The following is a 22225-nucleotide window of genomic DNA, read 5'->3' on the forward strand; positions in this document are numbered from 1 at the left end:
AAAGCTTACAACCTAACCCACTTCAAAAGGAAAGGAGACGGGGCCACTTGAATTGCTCAGTGCTCTCCCTCCCCACTGCCAGAGCTGCCCCGACGGGCATCCCACGCGCATTACTACACCGTCCTTCCCCAGCCACTCATTCAAAGCATTCTGGACATCATCTGTGCGCAGTGTCACTGAAACAGGGCCACCGCTGCGAGGGAAGTCGCAGGGTCGCACGCCTGCACATGGCACGAGTCAGGGGAGAGGTCTGAGGATTTCAGGCTGCCACCAAAAGCAGGCCTGCGTTTTTATTCACAAAACCAGGAATCAGCCCCGGCCTGTCAGGCTCCTCTCAGATGCATTCAGAAGGGAGGAGATATTTGGGTCACATTCCTCTTCCGCTTGTTTGCGGCTTGTGAGGGAAGATTCACTATTCAGAGCAGGCACCTGTTCCGACGAAGGCTGGAGTACGAGTCGCTCTGCTTTTAAAACAGCTTTTGTACGCACAGGCTCCGTCCCGTCCCGCGCCTTCTCCCACCCCATTCCTGGGGCTTCCAGAACGTGAAGCAAGCTCTCAGAGCGATGAAACCAAGGTAGCTTGCAGGAAGAGGCTACAATTACTCTAAAATCCGCACACCAGCGTCAGAGCAAACTGCACATTGCATCCTGCACAGCTCAGTGTAACAGCTCTTGGTGCCCTCGTCCTTCCCGCAGCCGGCAGAGGGGATCCTTGAGGCTCTGACCCTCCTCTTCTTTCCCCACCTCACCTATGAGTAATCTCGTTCCAGCACACACATTCCACAGTCGCTGCTAAGCTGATGATTCACAGATCTACTTCTGCACTTGATTTTTTTTTTCAAATGAATAGCTCGACTCAGTGCTGTGGTGTTGCCTTGCAGAGATTCAACCATCAATTTAAGCCAAAAGCAGCTAAAACAGCTCTCAACCTCCCCTTTCAAGGTTCCTCATCAGAAACATATGACTCCTCCACTCGTGCCTGGGTAAACTGTCAGCCTCCTTAAAAAATAAGGAAAATATTCACTATCCTCCTGAAAACTCTCTTTTGTAAAGATGGACACATCACTTCAGCATTCATTTAGGTAACATGCAGCTAGATAGCATTTCAATAACACGAGCCAAGATCCACGCTTATGTGTACAAGCCAACAGTAAGCCCGTGTTTCTTGTACTACCCTGACAGTCCTTGCCAGCTGTCTCTCGTTTGACATTATAAACTCCTTGGGCTATTTTTTTAGTGTGTTTGATAAAGCACTTAGCTAAACGAGGGACTTAGTCCGTGATCCGTACGAGAGACAAATAAATAATCATGAAGCAATATAAATTTAAAAATAAGTTAGGCAGCACACAACAAAGAAGCTTTTTTTTTCCTAGGACTTTTAAAGCATAAACTGAGGACAATATTTACCTCCTAAACTCACTTTTGAACGGATTTGTTCCCTAACTTCTGAATTGAGACTCACCAAAGAAGCAACGCTCTAGAAACAGCACCTGATTTCTACAGACCACAGAAAATGAGACATTTTCATTTCTAGCACTGAGATGTCGATTGCACTGACCACGTATTCCTGAACAGATGGCCCCCATCTGATTCAGCATTAACCTGTTGCCGGTTCACCTTGCAACCATCAAGAGGAAAAAACAACCAAGCTGGCACTGGCGTTCTGTGTGTCAGCAATGGCCTTTTCCATGGAGACAGCATTACACAGATACAGCTGTAAACAGTTATGTTCGCTCCAAGAATATCTATATGCTTGGCCAAGATGCCTAAGTTAGCGTATGTGCAACGTCCCATGGAACTGCATACACATTTATGGTGATTTCTGGTAACAACATAGCACTGTGTGTTTCAGGGAGGTTCCTCCGATAACCAGATTTGTGTCTGGTTATTTAGGACCCACTTAAAGCTCATTCCCCTCCTTCAAAAACTTCAAGGACCCTGGGCGAAAGCAGAGAGGGGCCTGGAGGATTTCTGTTCAGAAGGACCACTCCACCCTGTTCGTGCCATGCTGTGCCCCAGCTTACAATTTCTCTTCCTTCTGCAGCACAGGCAGAGATCCAGAATTACAGATCATCTCGTGTGCAGCATGGAGGAATAGCTACCCTTTCCTGAAGACACTTCACAAGTCCCAGCTTCTCTCCTTGAGAGCCGAAGGTTGACCACACAGCAAGCTCCAGAAGGCAGCCTTACCGCCGAGCTGCAGGAAGAGCTCTGCTTCAGCAGGGCTGCACCCACTGCTCCCCTGTGAGCATCCAGCAAAGAGGAACAAGCTCCTTTCACCCCTTAGGTCTGGAGAAAGAGGGATGCCTTCAGTGCAGGACTTTTAACTTCTCGCATAAAGAATCTGATGAGGTGTCACGTTTATAGTCGAGGTAAAAGGCAGCCCTGTCCCACAGAACAGCAGACTGATACAAACACACCCTGATGGACAAGTAGCTATCCCTTACCTTGCCCTGCAACAGGAGGGTTTAGCAACAGAAGCAGTGCAAGTTGGGTCAGGGCGGCAGGCTCTGACAGAGTCATGACTAACAACAGACAAAGGATTGTTCTTTTTGGCGCTTGCATGAAAGCGTCTGAGAAAAGGGTTGACTCCATATGTGGTACAGCCAGCAACCATCCAGAAGTGGGGCATCAAACCAGGACTTGTCTGCAAAGCCTCACTCTCCCAGCTTAGATAGGCACCTTATAGCCAGGCAAGAGACGTGAGAATAGGTCAAGGGACAGGAGAATGAGTATTTTCCATTGCTTATGTCCCTCTGGGCAACTAAACTTTAAACCTTATCAGATTTTAAAACATCACCTGTCTTAGAACATAGCCAATATTCAAAATTTAATGGTCAGCTGGACCTAAATGTTACCAGCTATGGACAGTAGTGTCCTTCCTTGCTGCCAATTCATTCTCTTTTGGTTCCCCAGTATTGTAAAAAATTCCTCTCCAACTGCCAGTAGGAAAACATACTCCTGAACTGAAGCCACTTACTGTAGGAAGAGTCTTTGGGGTTGCTGCCCTCTGCCAGCCAGGATCTCTAATGCATGTTATTCACCGGTTTTGTTCGCAGGTGGATGCTGCCGTGTTGTTGGTGCACATTCACCCCGAATGTGACACTACAATTCTGATTCAGTCTTTGGAGTACAGTCACAAAAACAGCTGGCTCCAGGGTTTTACGTTTACTAGATTTTGACCCTTAATCCTTTTGAAATCTAGACATTTATATAGGGTTTTTATCTCCACAGCTTATTCACACCACGTTCTCAAACATCTCTCCTTAGCCCAGTGACTTCCTAGGCACCATCAGCTCTGCAGTAGTCCTACCTAAGTCTCCAGTGACTGATGGCAAGATGCAATACAGAGCCTTCAGAAACAGGGACTAACGATGGGACACAGATTCAGCCTAGTGCTTGAGGAGAGCCCGGGGGGATCTGCAGAAAAGCGTAATTCAGTGTGAAGCAATTACTGGACACACAGCTTCCAAAAACCCTGTGCTGACCAACAGCTGCTGCTCTTCCTCTGTACTCACTGCAGCAGCTGGTGAAGGGGAGAAAGAGCAGAGAAAGGACCCACTCCAGTTGAGTGCTATGATGACCTCCAGAAACAAAACAAGGCCAGACAAGGCCACACTGGTGTCCAAATAGGAAAAAAAAAATCACAAAAAAAATGATTTTCAGGCGTGAAAGTCCCTAAGCAGCAGTCCAAACCACGGTTATCACTTGTCATACAGAGACTCTTTTAACAATGACATGACCAAATCATAATGCTGGGCTTAGTCCTGAAAATGCTGTGAAGTGCCAGCTAGCCTTGTCCCAGGAAAGAGGGAAGTGAGGTTTGTTTCAATGCAGCGGTAAATACTCCCCCAAGAAGAAAACGCTAAAGAAGCACTGCAAGTTCAAACAGGACAGCAGCCCAGATCTCCAAGGTGATAAGGGCCCAACTGCTAAGAGACAGAAATACTGACCATCCATTTCTACCAGCAGCTGGTTTAAGGTCTGCTCCTCCTCAGCATTGGCAAAACCAGATATATTGGTTGAGCGCTTCTTGCCCACGGCATCGATTTCATCAATGTACACGATGCAGGGTGCACGAGCCTGGGCTTCCCTGAAGAGGCTCCGAACTCGGGCAGCTCCAAGACCTGCAGGGGAAGGGAAGAAGAAATGAGCTTCACAGCCACAGCTGTAGAGGATTGCTGGCCCCCAGTCAGACATCTGACCCAGGCAAACCCTCAGTGTGTGACAGTCCCTCTCTCAACACTCCAGACACAAAGAATTAGTCACAGAACTCATCTCTTTAGTCCTTAAACACTGCTTGTCCTGGAGCGTGCTGGCTTTTAACTGAGCTCCCAAAGCTGCAGGGACTCTTCAGAGCTGCTGTAAGAGGAGCTCTGCTCCCAGCTCCAGACGTGAGCTCCTGTTCCTTCCACAGGTTAGGAGCAAAAACATTCAGCACATTTCCACACACAGACCCTTGTTGGGTCTCAAGAGATCTAGGAAGGAAGGAAGAAAACTGAAATCCCTGAGCACAGAGAGGCCATACTTCCTCCCATCAGCAGGGAGCAGCAGAAAATCCATCAGCATTCTCAATATAAGGAAGGAAGCCTCAGTGAATGGCTTTAATAAGCAAAGGCGAGTCAGAGATAATGCTTTCAGGTGAAGAACCACGGTTTCCTGTTGTCAGAAAGAAGCAACTAGTTATTCAAAGAAAATGTTTTAGATGCCACATTATTATCTATCCACTATTGCTGAAAACCTTTTATATTTTCAGCAGAAATATCCAACTTGCCCTTCCCATGCAAAGCAACGCCAAAACTCTGCCCTTTGTGAGAGGCCCAGCCAACATTCCCCAAGTAATCTCCACTCCCTTCCTCCCACCACGCTCACCTCCTATCACCTCCACGAATTCAGAGCCTGCCATGGCCAGGAACGGTACTTGTGCTTCTGTAGCCACCGCCTTTGCCAGCAACGTCTTCCCACAGCCCGGCGGCCCAAGCAATAAGGCACCCTTGGGCACTTTAGCTCCAAGCTGAAGGTAGCGATCGGGACTCTGCAAGAGCAGCACAGCTGTGTCAGATCCGCAGCCAACATGAGGCATCTGCACAAGAATACAGTCTCCCAGAGCTTCTCGACACTGTTCTCATCCTGAGCAACCCCGAGCTCCTAATGGGAGCAGCTACATCTGCAGTCTGTTACAGAACTGGAAATAGACATTGAGTCATGGTGATCACAGCACAAAAGGTTTCAGCTCATTTAAACAGAGGCTGCTCAGTATCGTGCAGGATGAAGAGAACAGACCCTCCTCCCCAGGTTAATTCTAACCCAGAAGATGGGCAGCAAACACTTGTTGTGGTCTACTCTTAAATACCTTTAAGTAGTCCACAAATTCTTTGACTTCCATTTTCGCCTCATGCATTCCTGCTACATCCTTGAAACCAATCCCTTTTCCGGATTTTCCGTCCACAATGGTGAAACGAGCCATCTTCAGCTGGTTCTGGGGAAGGCAACACAAATACTGAAGATGTGCTCTGGCTCTGGACAAGGCAACAGCCTGGAAAGGCGGTTTGCTACACAGCACAGCACAGGTACAGCCACCCCTAACAAAGGACATTACGATGTCCACCAATGCATCACTGTTTTACTAACTTCTGCTTTGGATATACTTCACGGCCAGACTGCAGGACTGCTGACTCAAGCTTTATTTACCCACATTTTGTTGGGAAGAGAAAGTAAACCTGCAATAATACTCCCAACCCAACCCAGCTCAAATCCCTGTAGACCAGGCAGAGACATTTATTAAAAATGTACAGAATGCCCAAAACTTTATCTGAAATCTTCTCCCTGATTTTTAAATTCACCGATCCTTAATACACTCGGGATAGGTGTAGCTTTAAGGAACATGGATGGACGGTAAATATTAATGGTAAATAAATTACCAGTATTGCCTTGTAAACGTATGCAAACATACACTTTGGACCACTGACCAATGCTGCCACCAGCTTCTACTACAACACAACCCGGGGAGAGAATATAGGCTCTCAAATTTAACAGGCACCACATTTCAGCCTTCTGGTGTGTGTTAAGCCACAGTGACAGTCAAAACAAGGATTTAGTTAAACGTCCTACTTGTAACTGCTCATTATGTTCCTCTGAAAACAGCTACTCAGGATTTTTTTTTTTTTTGAGAAGAACGTTTATAGCTTCTCATGCCTTAGAAGCAGCAGTTTATCCAAACAAAGAGTTAAACATGCTGGGCCTAGCTGTCCCCACTTATGCAAAGGCAGAAACCAGTCCTCAAGGCCCTCATTACTTAACACTTCTTTAAACTACTCTTTTCTCCCAGGCAGCTGCACCCCTTTATACAAAGAGAATCCCGAAGCCAGAAGAGAACTACAGAGGAGAGCGAGTGGGAAACCTAACAAGGGACTGAATTCACCACTGTTTTCATCCCCGGATCCCTGAGGTCAGTACCAGTGCACCCAGAGCTGATTTCTACCGAGTTTCATCAGCTGATCCAGGCAAGGGCGGAGGATAGCAGGAGATTTAACTGATGTTGCAAGTGAGGCATGTGGCGTGAGGGGAACAGGCCAACACGTAATGAAATCCAGAATCTGAACATATTTTATAAATTGAGAATTCATTTTGCAGAAAGCAGCAATTCCTACTCCTGGCTGTATGGGAGGCATATTGGCAGGACCCAGAGAAAAACACCATCTGCAGCTGCAACTCATTAACAAGCTTTGAAAATAGCAGAGCAAACTGGACTGCAAATTCACTGAGCTCAGCCCTTCCTGCCATTGGGGGAAAGAAAGGGCCTCAGCTAAGGCCAGTTACTGTACAAACGAGTCAGATGATCAGGACAGGAAAAGATGCAAGATGTGTCAAGACTGAGGAGTCCTTGGCATCAGTTAATTCTCAATCTGTGTTGACTTTGCTGGGGAAAGGGGAGGAGATTAGGCCAGCAGAAGGCAAGACTACTCGCAGGCTGCAAAGCAACGTAAAGATCCAGGATACTTACAAAAGCATTGAATCCTCCTGCCCTGCCTGCGACCCTAATAAGACGGAAGATGCTCCACAACATGGACACAGCCACAAGTGTCACTATCAGGGAAATGACATCACTGAAAGGACAAAAGCAGAACAGGTAAAAATTGAAGCGTTCAGCCACAACTCGGTAAATATCACTCAACATAGCTATTTTCAGTGTTTTAAAGGTCCTGACATTTCGGCTAGAAGTGCGGCCATGAGCATCCATGACTAAGAAAATGGCACCTTAAAATTTTGTATATAAAAACAAAACCTCAACAATTACATAACCTAAGAAGTTAAACAGAGGACACTGGCACATACTGCTCACAGCTGTGGAAGAAATTCCAGTTCACCGTTCCCTGCAGTGGCATTTTTACTTATAACACAGATAGACCTTCGGGCAGTCAGACCACATCCCGCATCCAGAGCGGAAGCCGGTGGCACTGGCGGTCCTTCCCACGGGAGCTCACCGCAGAAGACCCGTGTCCAGCGACGCTAGGAAGATTCCAGCTCCCCCAAACCTGGCAGAAATCCCAGTGCAAGTCGCCCATTAAGAGAGCTGGTTGGCTGCCCCTGCTCAAGTCTCTCGGAGGTCCTTCACAAGGAGGTCCTGCAGCAACCACCACAACGAATTTTCTGGATCCTTTGCAGTACCTCTTGGGTTAGAGGGGAGACACGGAGCAGAGCTGCCAGGGCAGGTCTAACGCAGCTACAAGACAAACGTGCTGAGGACAAAATACCCTGTGAGCTCTGAACACGGGACACTTTTAATAAGAGGAAGAATGATCGGACTATCAGATGGCAGGCTGGGACTTGAGGTATCCTAACTAAGCTCCTTGTTCTGCTCCACATGCCCTGCTTGACCCCGCGAAATGATCTTGCCTCCTCGCACTTCTGTTTCATATCTTTAAACTAGGAGCATGCGTTCCACCTCTCAGGAACGGATGATTTACTGAGGCAATGGGAGCAGCATGTGCTGTATACCTAGCTGCATTTGTCTCCTCTGAGCGAGGGCTCCTAGGCAACACTGGAAACTGAAAATCACCTACGGTTTGGCAACTGTGCAAACAGGATTAATTCTGAAACACATCAAGTGCCCGTACCTGATAGCAAACTGAATGCAAGCTCTAAGTGCTCTGCATCTCACAGGTTCAAACTCCAGACTCTAACGTCTCCTGAGAGAGACTTCAGACCCTGTAGCATCTCTTTAAAAAGAAACACGATATTTTCAGAAGTAGGGGAAGAAGCAGCCTGTGCTGCTAACTGACCAACTGTTCAGTGTACTCTTCCCATTACACAAGCTTTGACAAAAATCAGCAAGTTATGAATCTCAACGAAAGATTTAATACTGCGTGATCAATTTAAGAAGTTTATCTTCATAGAAATCATGCATTCAAAGTGTAAAAAAATGTCACTCAGAGGACAAGCAACTAGACAAAACTCTGTAAGGGTATTTTCTCATATATGAACATGACATTTATTTCACATTTTAGTAAGGCATCCGGGAAAGATACCGTGCTTCAAACCCCACGGGCTACTTTCTTTCTTGGCAGACAGGACTACTGTGCTGCATCTCCGTCTCTAGGACTCTAGAACAAAATATTAGTTGAGAGCTCTCCAAAGGCCAGTCTCTCTGCAAACTTACAGAGAGCATCTTTCTACATCAGCACAGCTGTCAGTGATGGAGGTGGACTTGTCCAACAGCCCAGTGAGTGAGCTTCACAGGTCTCTTTTGTACTCTGAGCTCCATAAATCCCAGCTTGCAAAAATAAGCTGCCCGTCTTAACAGAAGGGCAAATAAACCGCGTGAGCGGCAAACGACCACAAAACATCATACGAAAGCACAGAACAAAGGCTAGCCAGGGCTCTGTAATCTTTTGTCAGATTTTTACTTCTTGCTCATTGCAGTTTATTTCAGAATTAAAACCTTTGAGCACTGACTTTTTAATTATTATTTTTAAAAGCAAAGGATCCCGAGAGCCTTTCAGGTAACAGAAAGGGGCTGCAAATTTAATAGAAGCACTCCTCCCTCAGTGAGATTTTCTATCTTAGCATCAAAGCTGCTCTGCTCAGTATGTGGCTCACAGCTGGAGCGAGCACCAGCACGGGCTGTCCTCTGATCTACAGCTGTTGGAGAAACAGGCCAAAATTAGGTGTTTATTTTTACAGACTGAACCACCACCGCAGGCCTTCCTTGAAGCATTCTAATGGGGGACGGCTTACTGCACCACCGACATTCTCCACAAACCAGGGTGTAACATCACACGTGTTGAGTCGGGACTTCTATCTCACGTTGCGCTCAAATAACGGATTATGCGGACGGAAAGTGCTCAGCTGCGCAAGGACATGCAGCAACTGACAGACTTTGCTCAGAGCTGCTGACACTGACCCCAAATATTTTGGTCCACTGCGTGCTGCAGTTCCAGACATCTCCTTGAGACCCTCATTTCTGAGTCACTAAGGCACATCTAGAGCGTTTTTCAAAGACTGCTTAAGTACTCCAAAACAGGGACCACTTTTTTTGTTCTGCATTTACATAACATGTAGTTGGAAGGAACTTTGCTCTTCAAGTGAAGGATGTTGTTGCCAACATAAGATCAACAGTAAGCACGAGTTTATATCATACTTTCCATAAAAGCCAGGGTGTTTGTAGGAAACAGGGATTCTCTCTCTCTCATCAATATTCAACTCGTCCTCCGCAGCTCTCAGCTTCTCTTCAAATTTGTCAATGTTTGCCACCCGCATTGTGTACAACAGGGTAACGTTCTGGGGACATGCAATCAAAAGCAGCAAAAAGAAATTGTAAGTGTGGTATAAAGACGACAACGAGCAGAAGAGGTGCACAAAACGGAGAAGTCAGATAAAAGTTAGCATTGTTACATCCTTTGTTGGCTACACCAATGAACTCATGAGCAGGTAACTGACACTGGGCCTCCAAATCAAGTCAGCAGCACCTCACGGCTTTCTGGCACCTTATGAAAGCGTTAAGGCCAGGAACTAAATCTCAGCTCTCTAGAAACAAGGAGATGCAATGATTTTGTAGGCAGACTGGAGGATGAAGTTAGTATTATAAACCTAATTGTAATGATAGCTTGGGTCCAGTCAAAGTTTTACAATGCATCTGGAAAACTACATCACTGGGCAGGAGGCCTTCTGGATATTGTTTCCGTATCTCTCTCAGAAATTAATTTCATCCAGCAGTTTGCAAAATGGATCATAAATCGATGAACTAAGTGGGATGTACCCAAGAACAATATTTTAATCTCTCAGGCTAGTTTGTAACGATTCTTGGTGGCAACTCTTGGAAATAAAAGTAAGCATGTGATCCAACTTTGCTTTTTTTTCCCCCATCTTGGAAAATTTAAGAAGGAAGTCTGATGGAGTTTGACAGAGCAACTGAACCTAAAATCCAAACAGGATGCAATTTTTAAAACTGGATCTAGAATTAAGAGTTTACAATCATCTCCTAGACACCTTCTGACATTTTAGACTGAGCTGGGAAGAAAGAACTATTGAATTTCCCCAGCTTTTTAAACGTTCATAATGTTTCCTTCCAGGTCACTATTAATTATTCTTACAGTTTAAAATAAAAATCTTAGTGTCCAGGTTGGTATGAATAATAGAAGTCCCCTGAATGACAAACAACAGGAAGTAAAATTAATGAAAAGCAAAGCTACCGGCTAGAGTTTTACTGTACATAATTCATTAATTCAATTCTTTCCACAGTATAATCTAAGATCATCTACTCCAATCAGAGAAAGCCACTCACAACTTGTCCATGCGGAGTTCCTCCCGGGTGCAGATAAATTTCTACAATATCACTTTCTGGAACCACTTCGATTCTCTGGACCTCCCCCTTTGACAGCATCTCATTGATGAAATAATTCCAGGAAATGTTGGTCCCTTCTCTGTTCTCGCTGACCGTGAATCGAAACATCAGCACTATTAAAGTTACGATGAGGAGTGCCCGCAAGCGTTCAAGGTGCATCTGATTTTCCCTTTTCCTCCGTTTCTCTTCCTCTTAAAAAGGAAAAAGATCAGAGAAAAAAAGACGTGAGCATGTAACTGCACAGCTTTCTGACTAACAGAAGGGACACCTAAATGACGAAGACTAACACAAGGGTACCTTTAACGCCTTTGTTGCATGGTTCTCTGGAGGCACTATACTCAGAGGCAGGACCTAACTCGCTCTGCACAGGCCGTTTTCTAGCTTGGCTCACAAAGGGAACAGGAGGCTGTGTGACTTGCCCAAGGTTACACAAGGGAGTCGGTTTTCTGGGTTACATTTCACTTCCAGGCCTTCCTGGCTTCTAGGCTGTCAAGCCACAGGGCCTCAGCTGTGCATACGGAACAGCACCAGGGCAAAAGCCTGGTTACGAAAGCACGAGCAGTCACACGTAAACTTAGTGGTTGCCTGGAAGGAGACACATTTTGCATCCTGATAGCCAGCAATCATCTGCTTGCATCACATTGCTGCTTTTCCAATTGAGGCTGTTTTACCTCATCTATATTCAGCTGTTCCCCAAATCCCCAAAAGCCACGCGGAGAGGCACTGCGTACACACGTTACAAAGACAATGGAGGATTGCCTCTTTCATTTTAAGTGTTACTTCAGTAAGAGGAGGAACTGAAGCATCAGCAAGCCAAAGAAAGTCCCTTACTTCCAGAATTTGTCATGCACAAAGCCAACCTCTAACATTTTGAAAAGCTCTGATGAGCGTTCCGTGTTTTGGGGCAGTCCGACTGTGCTCCAGGAGACTTCAGATGGTCATAGCCCACTGCCCCCACTGTGGTGACACCAAGTATCATTCTGCTCAAAAACGAAGGACTCACTTGCCTGGCCTAACATGGATGGATAAAATAATAAAGCCACCTGACCTTTGTTGCTAAAAAATCACTCAAGTACGACCACAGCCCACGCTTCTAATCAACATGCTTCTACGCTGCCTAGTCCTCAGGCTGTTACTAACATATCCACTGAAAAAAATATTAGGAGTGAGTAAAACCAGTCTTAGTTTCACTGTTAAATCATGTAGCACAGTGCTGAGGGATAATTGCTTCCCGGTGAACTCCTGATCTGCTGGCGCTCTGCACCACGAGAGCGACAACAGCTCTACTGCCTAAGAGAGAATCGGCACTTGCAACAAATCGAACGCCGCACAGGAAGAGCGGTATGCAGCTTACTTCTGAATCAAAATACACTGCAAATCAATCTCACTGTTCATTGCACGTTTTCTCCCCTGCTATGTAACCACCTTCCTGTTTAAATAGGCTTGATAACTTGTCCACATTAAGGATCTGTATCAGCGTTACACACTAGATGTGCTTTCCCCCACCTTTACTGTACCAGTGACATACTGAAGTGGTGACACGAGAAAAAGGGACGGCTGGTTTGCAGTATTTGACACCAAATCTTTTCTTCCAGGCTCCCAACATTTTCTGTACTGCACAGGCAAATTCTGAATTCTGTGGTAGCACAGCTCAATGTCAACTGCCAGCGAGCATTGGAGTTGTTACGATGACAACAAATATCTTCCTCTTTCCAGTTATATGTGGAACTTCTCAATATATAATTTACTGCTCGTTCTTGATATACAATTTAACATCAACAGCAACATGGCATACATAAATACTATTCTACACCCAGAAATAAATTAATTCTGTACCGCTGGACTGCTAGTGCATCTGCCTGCTGCAGCCCAGATTAGATTTATTTGCGAATTCATAACAAGTGTCCTGACACCAGCATTTATCACTAGCCACCAATTAGACCCTTATACACACTGCAACAAAACCGAGGGACAAACATATGACCCAGTCAGATGCTAAAAAAAGTACTCTGTCCTTCAGATACACAGCATCATTTTTCACTCGTTTCCTCGCTCTGCTCCACATTTAACAGGAAAGGCTTGTTCCTAAACAGAAACAATGCGGCGTTTCAGATAAGGCCGCAATTTCAAAACACGGTGACAAGCTCAGACGCTGCGTCCAGCCCATCCACTTTGTTCTTTGATGCCATCTCCTCACTTCTGCGTTATCTGCTAGATCCAGCCTCGTTAGAACAAAGCAATCCGTCATAAAACTGCAGGCTAACACGCAGCAGTTTTATTAAAAAAAATTAAAATGTAGTATTGTAGAGGCCTTAGCCTGGGCATTATCCCTAACTACTGAGCAAGTTCTGAATAAGTTTATAGAAAAAAGGAACGACTAGAAAAAGGAGTTCTGACTTAAAGAAAGCGTCCAGCTCCTGCTATGCAAATTCCTTCTTGGAGATCTGAGTCAATTATTGCTAAACACTTCTTTGTGTTAAATTTCAGACAAAGTCAGCGTGCATGTAGTATGTTGTAAAGCACGCATTCACTGAAGACGTTATCACAAAAAAAGATCACTACGGGGTAAAAGCTAGCCATTAGATATCTTGAGACAAAGAGTGTCTGGGATACAAGACTTGTTCTCAGATCTTTAACCTACAGCTGAATAATTTCAGAAATTTCTAGAAAGCTAGAAGACAACACAAAGGCTTCTTCTACCCTGCATTTAATTAAGGACAAAATTAATCTAATCCTAAGTTTATGTAAAATATGACTGTCTTTACAGTACAACATTCATATTGCACCATAAGCTACCCCACAACAGTCAGTAAATGAGAACCAGTAACTGGATGTGACACTTGCGAGCAACAGCTGTGGGAATACTTCCAGCTCTTTAGTCTCCAAAAGCCTCCACGAAGCAATGATTTGCCATTAACCCCAAATCTGAACTCTCTGATTAAAATCTTGCAAGGGCTGCACTGACAGTTTGAAGAGTTCTTTTTAATAATTACTGCAGAGATGAGTATTCCCCTGGAGACATGGGGTAGCATTCCACCTCCCAAAGTCAAGCTAGCCATTAATCACCGGAGAAAAGAGGCCGCAGAACACAGCATGTTACTGTTTACTAATTTTAACAGCTACAATACCTCAAGGCGCTGTGCTCACAATCACCCTGTGTGGTCTCGCAAACCACAAGCACCCCAGCCTCTGAGCTCCGGCTTCCTCTTCGAGGACTCGGCGATACCTGCGCTCGCATCCAGATCAGATGCACTAAGGTAAAAGTTTATAACGTAATCTACAAAAGCAGTGTGATGTTAACTGCCTTCCAGCTTGCAGTGCAAAGGTCTGGAGCCCTCCATCTACAGGAGGCTCAGCCCTCACTCAGAAGTCCAGAAAGCAGCAGACATCCACGTAAAGCCCCTCAAACCATCACCAGCCCCTGCAAGCATCAATGAGTGCCATAAAATGAATAAAATGCTTAGGTTTTTGTTACGCTTCTGAAAGTGTCGTTGACAAGACAGAAGAATGAGGCCTTCATCCGGACCGCTTCTGACTCCTTTCTTAAAAAAATCCCCAGGCCAGTAGATGCAGGACATGCCCGCAGCTGTGGGATTTCACAGCTCAAAATCTGCAACACAGAGCCTGAAAACACGCCTAATCCAGATCCTAGAAACTCTGCACACGCTTCAGTTCTTGGGAGACTGGAGGGAAAGAAATGTATTCACAAATGAGCAAAGAATTTTCCTTACAGAAGTGGAAAGGAAGAATCAAATTACACTTTTGAAATGGAATGCAGCTGTTGTCAATCTACAAATAGCAAACTGTTGCTGACAATACCAAGACTTGGAGGGACACCCACAAATCAGCTCGAATTTGAAAAATCTCTGATGAAAACCTACTGGTAGAAGATACAAGGATCAAAACTCCGGCCTGTCAGAAGTTACGCAAGGTTTTTGTCTCGTACACAACAGATGTTCTCCTTCATGTCCCTGCTCCTTTATAGCACCCTGGAATTCCTCTCTCCCCTTCCCCCAACAAGCTTAAGGTACAGAGGGGACACTGACCTCTCAGCAGTACCCACACAGTATCTAGGAAGACCAACTTAATGAAAAGAAAATTTCTGAGCAAGTGCCCTTACTAACACAGCTAAGAACTCTTTAAGAATCTATTTTTATATCTGAGCTCTGTAAACCACTAGAAGCAGACATGTTCACAAAGAAGGTGAACGAAATAAGAAATAAACCGATTCCAGCTTCGATTCGTATTAATGTTTAGTTCTTAATGAAGTCAAAGTGCTCTACACCAAAACCTCCAAACTAAAACTCAGTAAATACCATTCCCCTTTGTAAAGTGGCAAAATTAAAGCAAAAAAAAAATTATTTGCACAGGATGCAAAGCAGCACATAAAAAGATTCAGTTTCATGGCCTGTCTTAAGCTTTATTCTACCATCAGCTAAGACAAAATCCCCCTTCCAACTCATTCGTAGCCACAGGCTCGTACAGTTGGTACGTTATGGGAACAAGTTTACAGCACCCAGAGAGATGAGCATTAAGGCTGATCTTCCACGCTCTCCACCCGTGTCCCTCACACACACACAAAAGATTCATGCCATTAAATACGTTTCTGGCATGTACATACCCTCATCCTCCTTTGGAGATTTCTTCTTGAATCCTCCATTCTTATGGTTACTGCCTTGAGAACTTGAAGTACTAAAATAGTAAGTGCTACCTGCAGGCAAGCAGAATTAAGCAGTTACTACCAAAGACCTCAGGTGGCAGTGAGAGAGGTGGACCACGGATGGCAGAAATCCATGTGAGCTCCCAACGCACATAAACCTCGGTTCCACACCCACCCAAGTGCACAGCTTCGTTTGTGTGCCACGGAAATGAGACAGCCTCACAAAGAGGGAGTACTGGGAGGGACAGACTCCTTCAGTTTCCTTAGATAATATATACTCCTCAACAATCCAATCAAAATATGAGTTTGTTCAGACATTGTTTTAATATGGCAAAAAAAATCATTTGGAGAAATTCCTTCAGTACTGAAGCATTTACACGTTCCCCAAGGCATAACCAAAGTTAACACTGGTGGGGTCAGTGAAGAACAGCCTCACACTAGAGCTGTAAACGCATGCTAGAGGAAATTATCTGCTGGAGTTCAATGCAGGTTTCTCAGTACATACTGTTAGGATGCTCTCATAAAAGCCAAGAAAGGATGGCTACAAACAGCAAAACCCACGGCAGCTGCTACAAAACAATTAAGTGAAGGCTTTTTGCCAGGAAAATGCAAAAATTTCAGAAGCAAAGCAATTGACTTAAGGACTGTAGCTTCTATTTCTCATGGTCTGGAAAGAGAAGCAAGCCCAGGAGCTGGACTGCTTGTCAACTGCTATTTCTACTAGAGGATTCACAGCCATTTGAAAGATTATGCATATCTTTTTTCTTTTATTTTTATTTTTAAAAAGGGGGCAAACCAAAACAAACGACCCCCTCTACCCCCAAAAATGCCCCCACAAACTCTTCAAGGTAAAGTAGCTCGAGCTCACCAGACCCACAGCAGTCACAATAGCAGGGACCACTTTCGTTCAAATCTCAAAAGCATCAGCAAAGCTGCCTTCCCAGTTTGAAGAGGAAAGGGAGAAGAATAATTGCCTTTGTTTTACAGCTTTGTACTTTTGCTCTAAGAATTCAGATAACACCTTACAACATACACTTTTAACCTGCTCCAATGCAAGGCTTTTAGCAAGGTTACATGATGTGATTTCTAAGGTGAATGACATTTTCTTCTTAGGCTTCGTTAATGAGGCACAGGAAGATTCTCTAGTTTGAAGTCTGCTGTTTTTAAATTAGCTTTTAGGTCTAATGACTCAAGTGCTCACTTAATCACACCGAGCTCCTTGTGGAAAAATGCCATTGTTCATCTCTGCCACCAAAAACCTAGAACCCCTGCAAATGGCACTCTGCTCCCAAAGGCAAGAACAGGACAGCTTTGTTTCAGGAATTAAAAGTAAGGAAAAGTCAACATTCTTACTAAATAAGACCTTTTTTTCCCCTCCTAGTTTCTCATTTGAGTTGCTCTTTGGGACTCACCTAAGAGATTCCAAAGCCTGACAGGGTCTCGAATTATTTGTTGTTTCAGTAGGACTCCACCGAGACCTTGAGATGTGGGGGAAAGTGTTTGTGACAGAAGGCTCTGAAGAGAAAGATAAAGGAGGAAAAAAAAAAAGACAACTATCGTTAAAGTTCTGCGACTGCTTATCGTTTCTGTATCCCATGAGGCAGAAATTCCAAAACATCAAAATATTGTGGCTAAGTTGCAGAACCAGCAGTTGTAAGCCCCAAATATTATTCCTGATTGTGCTGTGAACTTGCCATGTGACTTTGAAGATGTTGTTTATAACCCAGTTTAAAGTAAGCGCACGTATAAATAGAAACATATATTCAAAACACTTGGAATTTTTATCTTTTTCCTCGCTGTACCGCTGCTCCTCACTCTAAAGATATGCTAGAAATCAACTCCTAGAATGCAAACATACCCTCCCACAGGAGGGAATCTGAACAACTACTACTCTGTAACCCTGCTGTAAGGGTAACACAGCTGTTCTCCCCATGGTCATTCAGCAGCAATCCTACAGTTTATATCCACATTTAAGGGCAATTTCTTAGCATCTGAGAATTGACACGAAGTAATACCCTCACTGAACACACCCTTCCCTTCCTCAGATGTGACTCCCTGTCTCGCTGCCCGCTGCCCTGAGGCAAGTTTCTGTGCAGCAAGCTGGACAGGAGCACTGACCTGGCTGAAATTCCTCTTTTTTCCCATCTGGTAGTCAGCAGCACAACTGTTTGTGTCTGCCTGAGAGGGTAACCTCCTGGGATCAGTATTTTTTGGAACAGAGCAGCTCAGGCTACTTTAAATTGATGACAGAGCTGTGGTAGTAGAAAACCTTGGCACGATTCACAGAGCAGTCTCAGAATTGTTCTTCCTTTGCCTACTTGGACTGCCCGTACTTGTTCACTGCGCTGAGGCAGAAGACAGAGTTAAATCATGTCGCAGGCCTGCTTCAAAGAAGATCCTTGACTTCCGTATGCATTAAGGGCGTGTGTTTGAGAGCAAAACAATACCAGGAGCACAGCAAGGCAGGGAAAAACGCATTTATGGCGCACAGCCGCAGGGGGGGGTGCTGTACAGACCCACAACCGTTTGGGGTTTGGGCTGGAAGGGGCCCTGGAGGCCACCCGGGTGCCGCAGGGGGGGACTCGTCCCGCCGGTACCGGGACCGGTGCAGGGACCGGCACAGCGTGGGGGGGGGGGGGGGGGGAAAGGAGCCTCGGCGGTGACAGCCCAGGCGCCCTCAGCCCGTGCCGGCCCTCCTAGGCGCTCCTAACGCTTCACCCGTGGCACGGCACCTTCGGGCCGCTCCGACCGAGCCCCCCCGGCCCCGCCGCCCCCCGTTACCTGCAGGCCCCGGGGCTGCGGGCGAGGCCGTGCCCAAGCCGGGGCTGGCGGCGGGGCGGGCCGCGGCCATGCGCAGCGCCCCCGGAGCAGAAGCAGCCGCAGCAGCGCCATGGCCCGGCCCCGGCCCGCTCCGCCGGGGGCCCGCCAGGGAACGAGCGCCGTGGGGCCGCCGAAGGGAGCGCCGAGCCACCGGGAGGAGGCCTCAGCGGGGCCGGAAGCGCCCGGTGAAGGCCGGGCGGCCATCTTGGAGGCGGGCGGGCAGCCGCGGGGCTGCCATGCCGCAAGATGGCGGCGCCGCCTGTGGCTCCGCCCTCGTCATGGCGCCGTGTGAGGGGGGGGTGCGGCCGGGCCCGGGGGGGTACCGCGGCCACGGGGAACCCGGCCCGGCCCGGCCCGGCCCGGCGGGGCCGAGGGGAACGGGGCTGTGCCCGGCCTTGGCAGGCGCTGCTGAGGGAGAACGGCCCTGCTGGAGCTCACGGTACGGTCTGAGGGGAGCGGGGGGTGGCGGCCGCGCCTGAGGCACCGCCAGGTATCGTCGGAACTAGGACGAGCACAGACGTATTTACCGTTGGAATATATATAAATATTCAGTGTGTATTTACAGCTACACGCCATTTATCAGGCGGGTTAGCTGGCTCTGTTTTCTGAGGAAAAGCCCCCACAGTGCGTTTGGCAGCTCCCAGCTCCTTAAACCATGTTTGGCAGTGCAGGCGTGCAGTCCTGACGGCGGTGCAAAAATCCTCTCACGCGTTACACCGAAATCAAGGTTGTGAGTGGTGTTACAGCCTCTGTGTACAGATATCACAAAGGTCATCGCATTTTAAGTCCCTGATCCTGAATCTTGTGTAATCTTTTCCGTTTTGCCCTAGTTGTACCCGGCAGAGCTGGTAGGCCTGATGTCCTCCACCGAATGTTTCTCTGGGGCAGGAAAGCATTTCAGAGCACAACCTGAACAATTTGTCTCTTCATGGTTCCAATGACTCCACCTTCCTTCCAATTCAGGGTCTAAAAGTCAGTCAAAAATACAAGTTTTGCAATCGCTGCTGTGCCAGTTAAGACTATGAGAAGCCCTCCCCCTGGTTCATCCAGAAACACCAGTGAGAGCTGTAAGGTGGAAGACCTTAGGGGCAACAGCAACCTTTTGATCAAGCTTCTGGGGAAGCAAGTTCAGGTGCAGAGCCCCCAGGCTTTTCGGCCTGTGGGCCCATGGCAGCCTGCAGAGTTCCCCCTGCACCTGCCCAGTACCTGCCCAGTACCCCCTGCACCTGCCCAGTACCACCAGCGAACGCAGACGTGGAGATCCACGGCTTTCCCCAGGAGACTGTGCTAAGGGTGGCCCAGGAACTGAAGAGGTTCATGGGCTGCACTCCAATAACGGCTGGTTTAATCCATAAATCAACACAAGTCCTTCAGGAGCTGCAGCTCCCCAAGGACAAGCTCTGCCAAGCTGTTTGCCAGCTTCTGTCTAACCACAACCATCTGCCTGACCCGTCCAGGGCGAGCTTTCCATGGCTTCTGGCCCCACAAGCCCTGCCTGGGCCCTGCTCCACGTTCACACCAGGAGTTTCGCCCTGAACAGCCCTCACTAAACTGCGGTGCCCTCCTGCTGTGTTATGACAACGTTCGGAGTAAACTGTCTCCTCCCAAACATCCCCTCCCTCCTGCCGCAGTTACACCCTTCTTGCTCTACTCCGATGTACGTTCCCTTTGCCAGGCCTGCAGGTCTGATCTCCAACCTGCTGCCCACTTCCTTTGACGTGCCATTTTACTCCCTTTCAAGAAGTCAAGTCCTGTTTCTTCCTTCTCTCCTGTTTTTCTGACCAGGATGGTTCCTGCAGGTGTTTCTCCCTCCCCTCTGGTGGCTCCAGGAAAACTTTAGTGACTGTCACTGTGGTTGGTTCTCCCAACTCACCTGTCCTGGTGTATCTCAGGCGTTCTTGAATGGGAGGTTGCAGGGCTACATAAAATAATAATAAATAATTATCCGTATGAAGGATCTCTCCCTTCCCAGCAGGTCTGAATTAGCATCCTCTTTCTAGAAGAGTCTCTTAGGATGTTAATTGTCATCTGCCCCCTGGGATGTGTCTAAGCAAACCTTCTACCAGCAAGGTCTATTAGCATGTTAATGTCCTCCTCACTCCTGGAAGTCTCTCTGTATCACTGGCTTAATCGTCAAACAGCTTAATTTACAGACACAAAATTAAACTGGTTGCAATTAATCTCTACGGGCCGGTCACAGCTCGAGCTGAGCACAAACACCGGCCCCGTGCAAGCCACGCCAGCCCTCGCCACCACTGTCCTTTGCTGGCAGAGACGAGCGCACGTCTTCACCCGGCAAGCAGAGGGACCAGGGTGGGAGGTATTTTACACTCCAGCTACGTTTGGAGGAGGAAATAGCTCCTCTGGAAATGCTGACTGAGGGGGGAGGCTGCCTCTAGCTCGGGCTGTGCCCACAGAGGCGAGAGGCATGGGATTTCCAGTGCGGAAACACAGCATGTAGCGACCACAGCGAAGTGCGCCAGGAACCAAGGGGCTGAGGGCCCCCGCCACTGGGGCCGTGCACCTCCCGCACCTCAGCTTCACTCAAGGCGTCACACTGCCTCCACCGATTCTGCGATTAGACCTGTTGCTAATTAAGCACGATCTATTTTTAAAAGAGTTGCATCATTTAAATAAATTTACGGCCCAATTAGAAGCGAAGCAATGCAGTTTGCTTAGACGGGGCTTCACTGCCTTCTACCAGGCTGACCCGACGGGGGGCCAAACGTGCTTCACCCTGCCTGCCTTACATTTCTGCTGCAGCTTCAGGGAGGGAAACCTGCACCCACTGAACAATGCAGGGCGCTGGAAGCTGGATGGGCCCAAGCTCCAGCACAGGCTGAGCTCTCTGACTGCCACAAACAGCGTTTGAGGTCTGCGGGGCTCTTGCTGGGACCCTCTGAGCCAGAAGACGCCGGCCTGGATGCGACCAATCTGCCAGGACGGGTTATTTACAGACGCACCACGTAGCTGCAGTTGACGCAATTCCTATTCCTCCTCTCACACTGTGCCTCAGAGGCGAGCAGATGATGAGCCACCAGGAAGGGGGTGCTGGGGTCCTTGCCTCGCCCGTGCCAACGCGAAGCGGTGCCAGGAAGGAGAGGCGAGAAGTTTTGCTCTGCGTGCGGCCAGCAACCACCGTGGCTGCGCTGCGACTCGTGCGTGGGCGGCTCGGGCCGGGCCGCGTAGGGGAAGGCGAGTGCTGTCCTCTCTGCGTGTGCGAGAGATGACCTTGGGAAAGGTGGCTTCAGTCACCGTCCCCGGACTGGCAATATGCTCCGCTGGGAGCGAGCCAACGCTCTGAGCAGACAGATCTAACCTGATCCAGGCTTGGCCTCACTGGGACGTGCTCCAGCCATGACATCACTCGGTAATGCTACGTGTATTTACTACTGGGGGAAGGTGCAGGATCGGAGCCTGAAATCCCTGCTTTATCCCCTGAGCAGGTTAGGGACAGGAAGCAGCATTAGCAGCCCCATCCGGGCGTTCTTCAGGCTAAGAGGAATCAGGTTCCACAGCCAACACAGCCCTCAGCCCTGCTGTCTGAGAACTCGCATCCCCTATTTTCACGCTCCCCGTAGACGTGCTTGCCACCCGAACCTCGGGAAGCTCCTTGCAGGGTGCCACCACCCCCCTCTTAGCTCGGACTCATCTCACAGCACTTTGCAAGCAGAGCGAACGGATAGCTGGAGTCAGGTATGCACTGCGCCATCCGCAGACGTTACATCAATAATGGATCAAGGGATTAAATGCAGAGCTGAAGCAACCAGAAGGGAAATTCAGACTTTTAAAAGACGTGAAATTGCTCTCGTTGCACGTGGAGCAGCGCAGGGCCTGAAATTCCACTGGGGGCAAGGAAGGCACCCCAGCCCATCAGGCAGCCACGGGCTTCAGGCCTGGCC

The 22225-nt window shown here is 47.6% G+C and overlaps 1 protein-coding gene across 1 annotated transcript in view; it reads right to left on the reverse strand.

Moving 5' to 3' along the window:
• Positions 1 to 18590, reverse strand: part of SPG7 (SPG7 matrix AAA peptidase subunit, paraplegin) — a 32024-nt gene extending 13434 nt beyond the window's left edge. Inside the window, exons 1-9 of the mRNA XM_035566180.2 lie at positions 18285 to 18590; positions 16916 to 17018; positions 15465 to 15554; positions 10784 to 11034; positions 9641 to 9780; positions 7004 to 7106; positions 5354 to 5479; positions 4873 to 5035; positions 3954 to 4127 (exon numbers count right to left, since the gene is read on the reverse strand). Coding sequence (XP_035422073.1) covers positions 3954 to 4127; positions 4873 to 5035; positions 5354 to 5479; positions 7004 to 7106; positions 9641 to 9780; positions 10784 to 11034; positions 15465 to 15554; positions 16916 to 17018; positions 18285 to 18527 — 1393 coding nt within the window. The 5' untranslated portion in view covers positions 18528 to 18590. The remainder of the gene's footprint in view (positions 1 to 3953; positions 4128 to 4872; positions 5036 to 5353; positions 5480 to 7003; positions 7107 to 9640; positions 9781 to 10783; positions 11035 to 15464; positions 15555 to 16915; positions 17019 to 18284) is intronic.
• Positions 18591 to 22225: the final 3635 nt, after the last annotated feature.

This window comes from Cygnus atratus, chromosome 12, assembly GCF_013377495.2.
Source record: "Cygnus atratus isolate AKBS03 ecotype Queensland, Australia chromosome 12, CAtr_DNAZoo_HiC_assembly, whole genome shotgun sequence".
Taxonomy (NCBI): domain Eukaryota; kingdom Metazoa; phylum Chordata; class Aves; order Anseriformes; family Anatidae; genus Cygnus; species Cygnus atratus.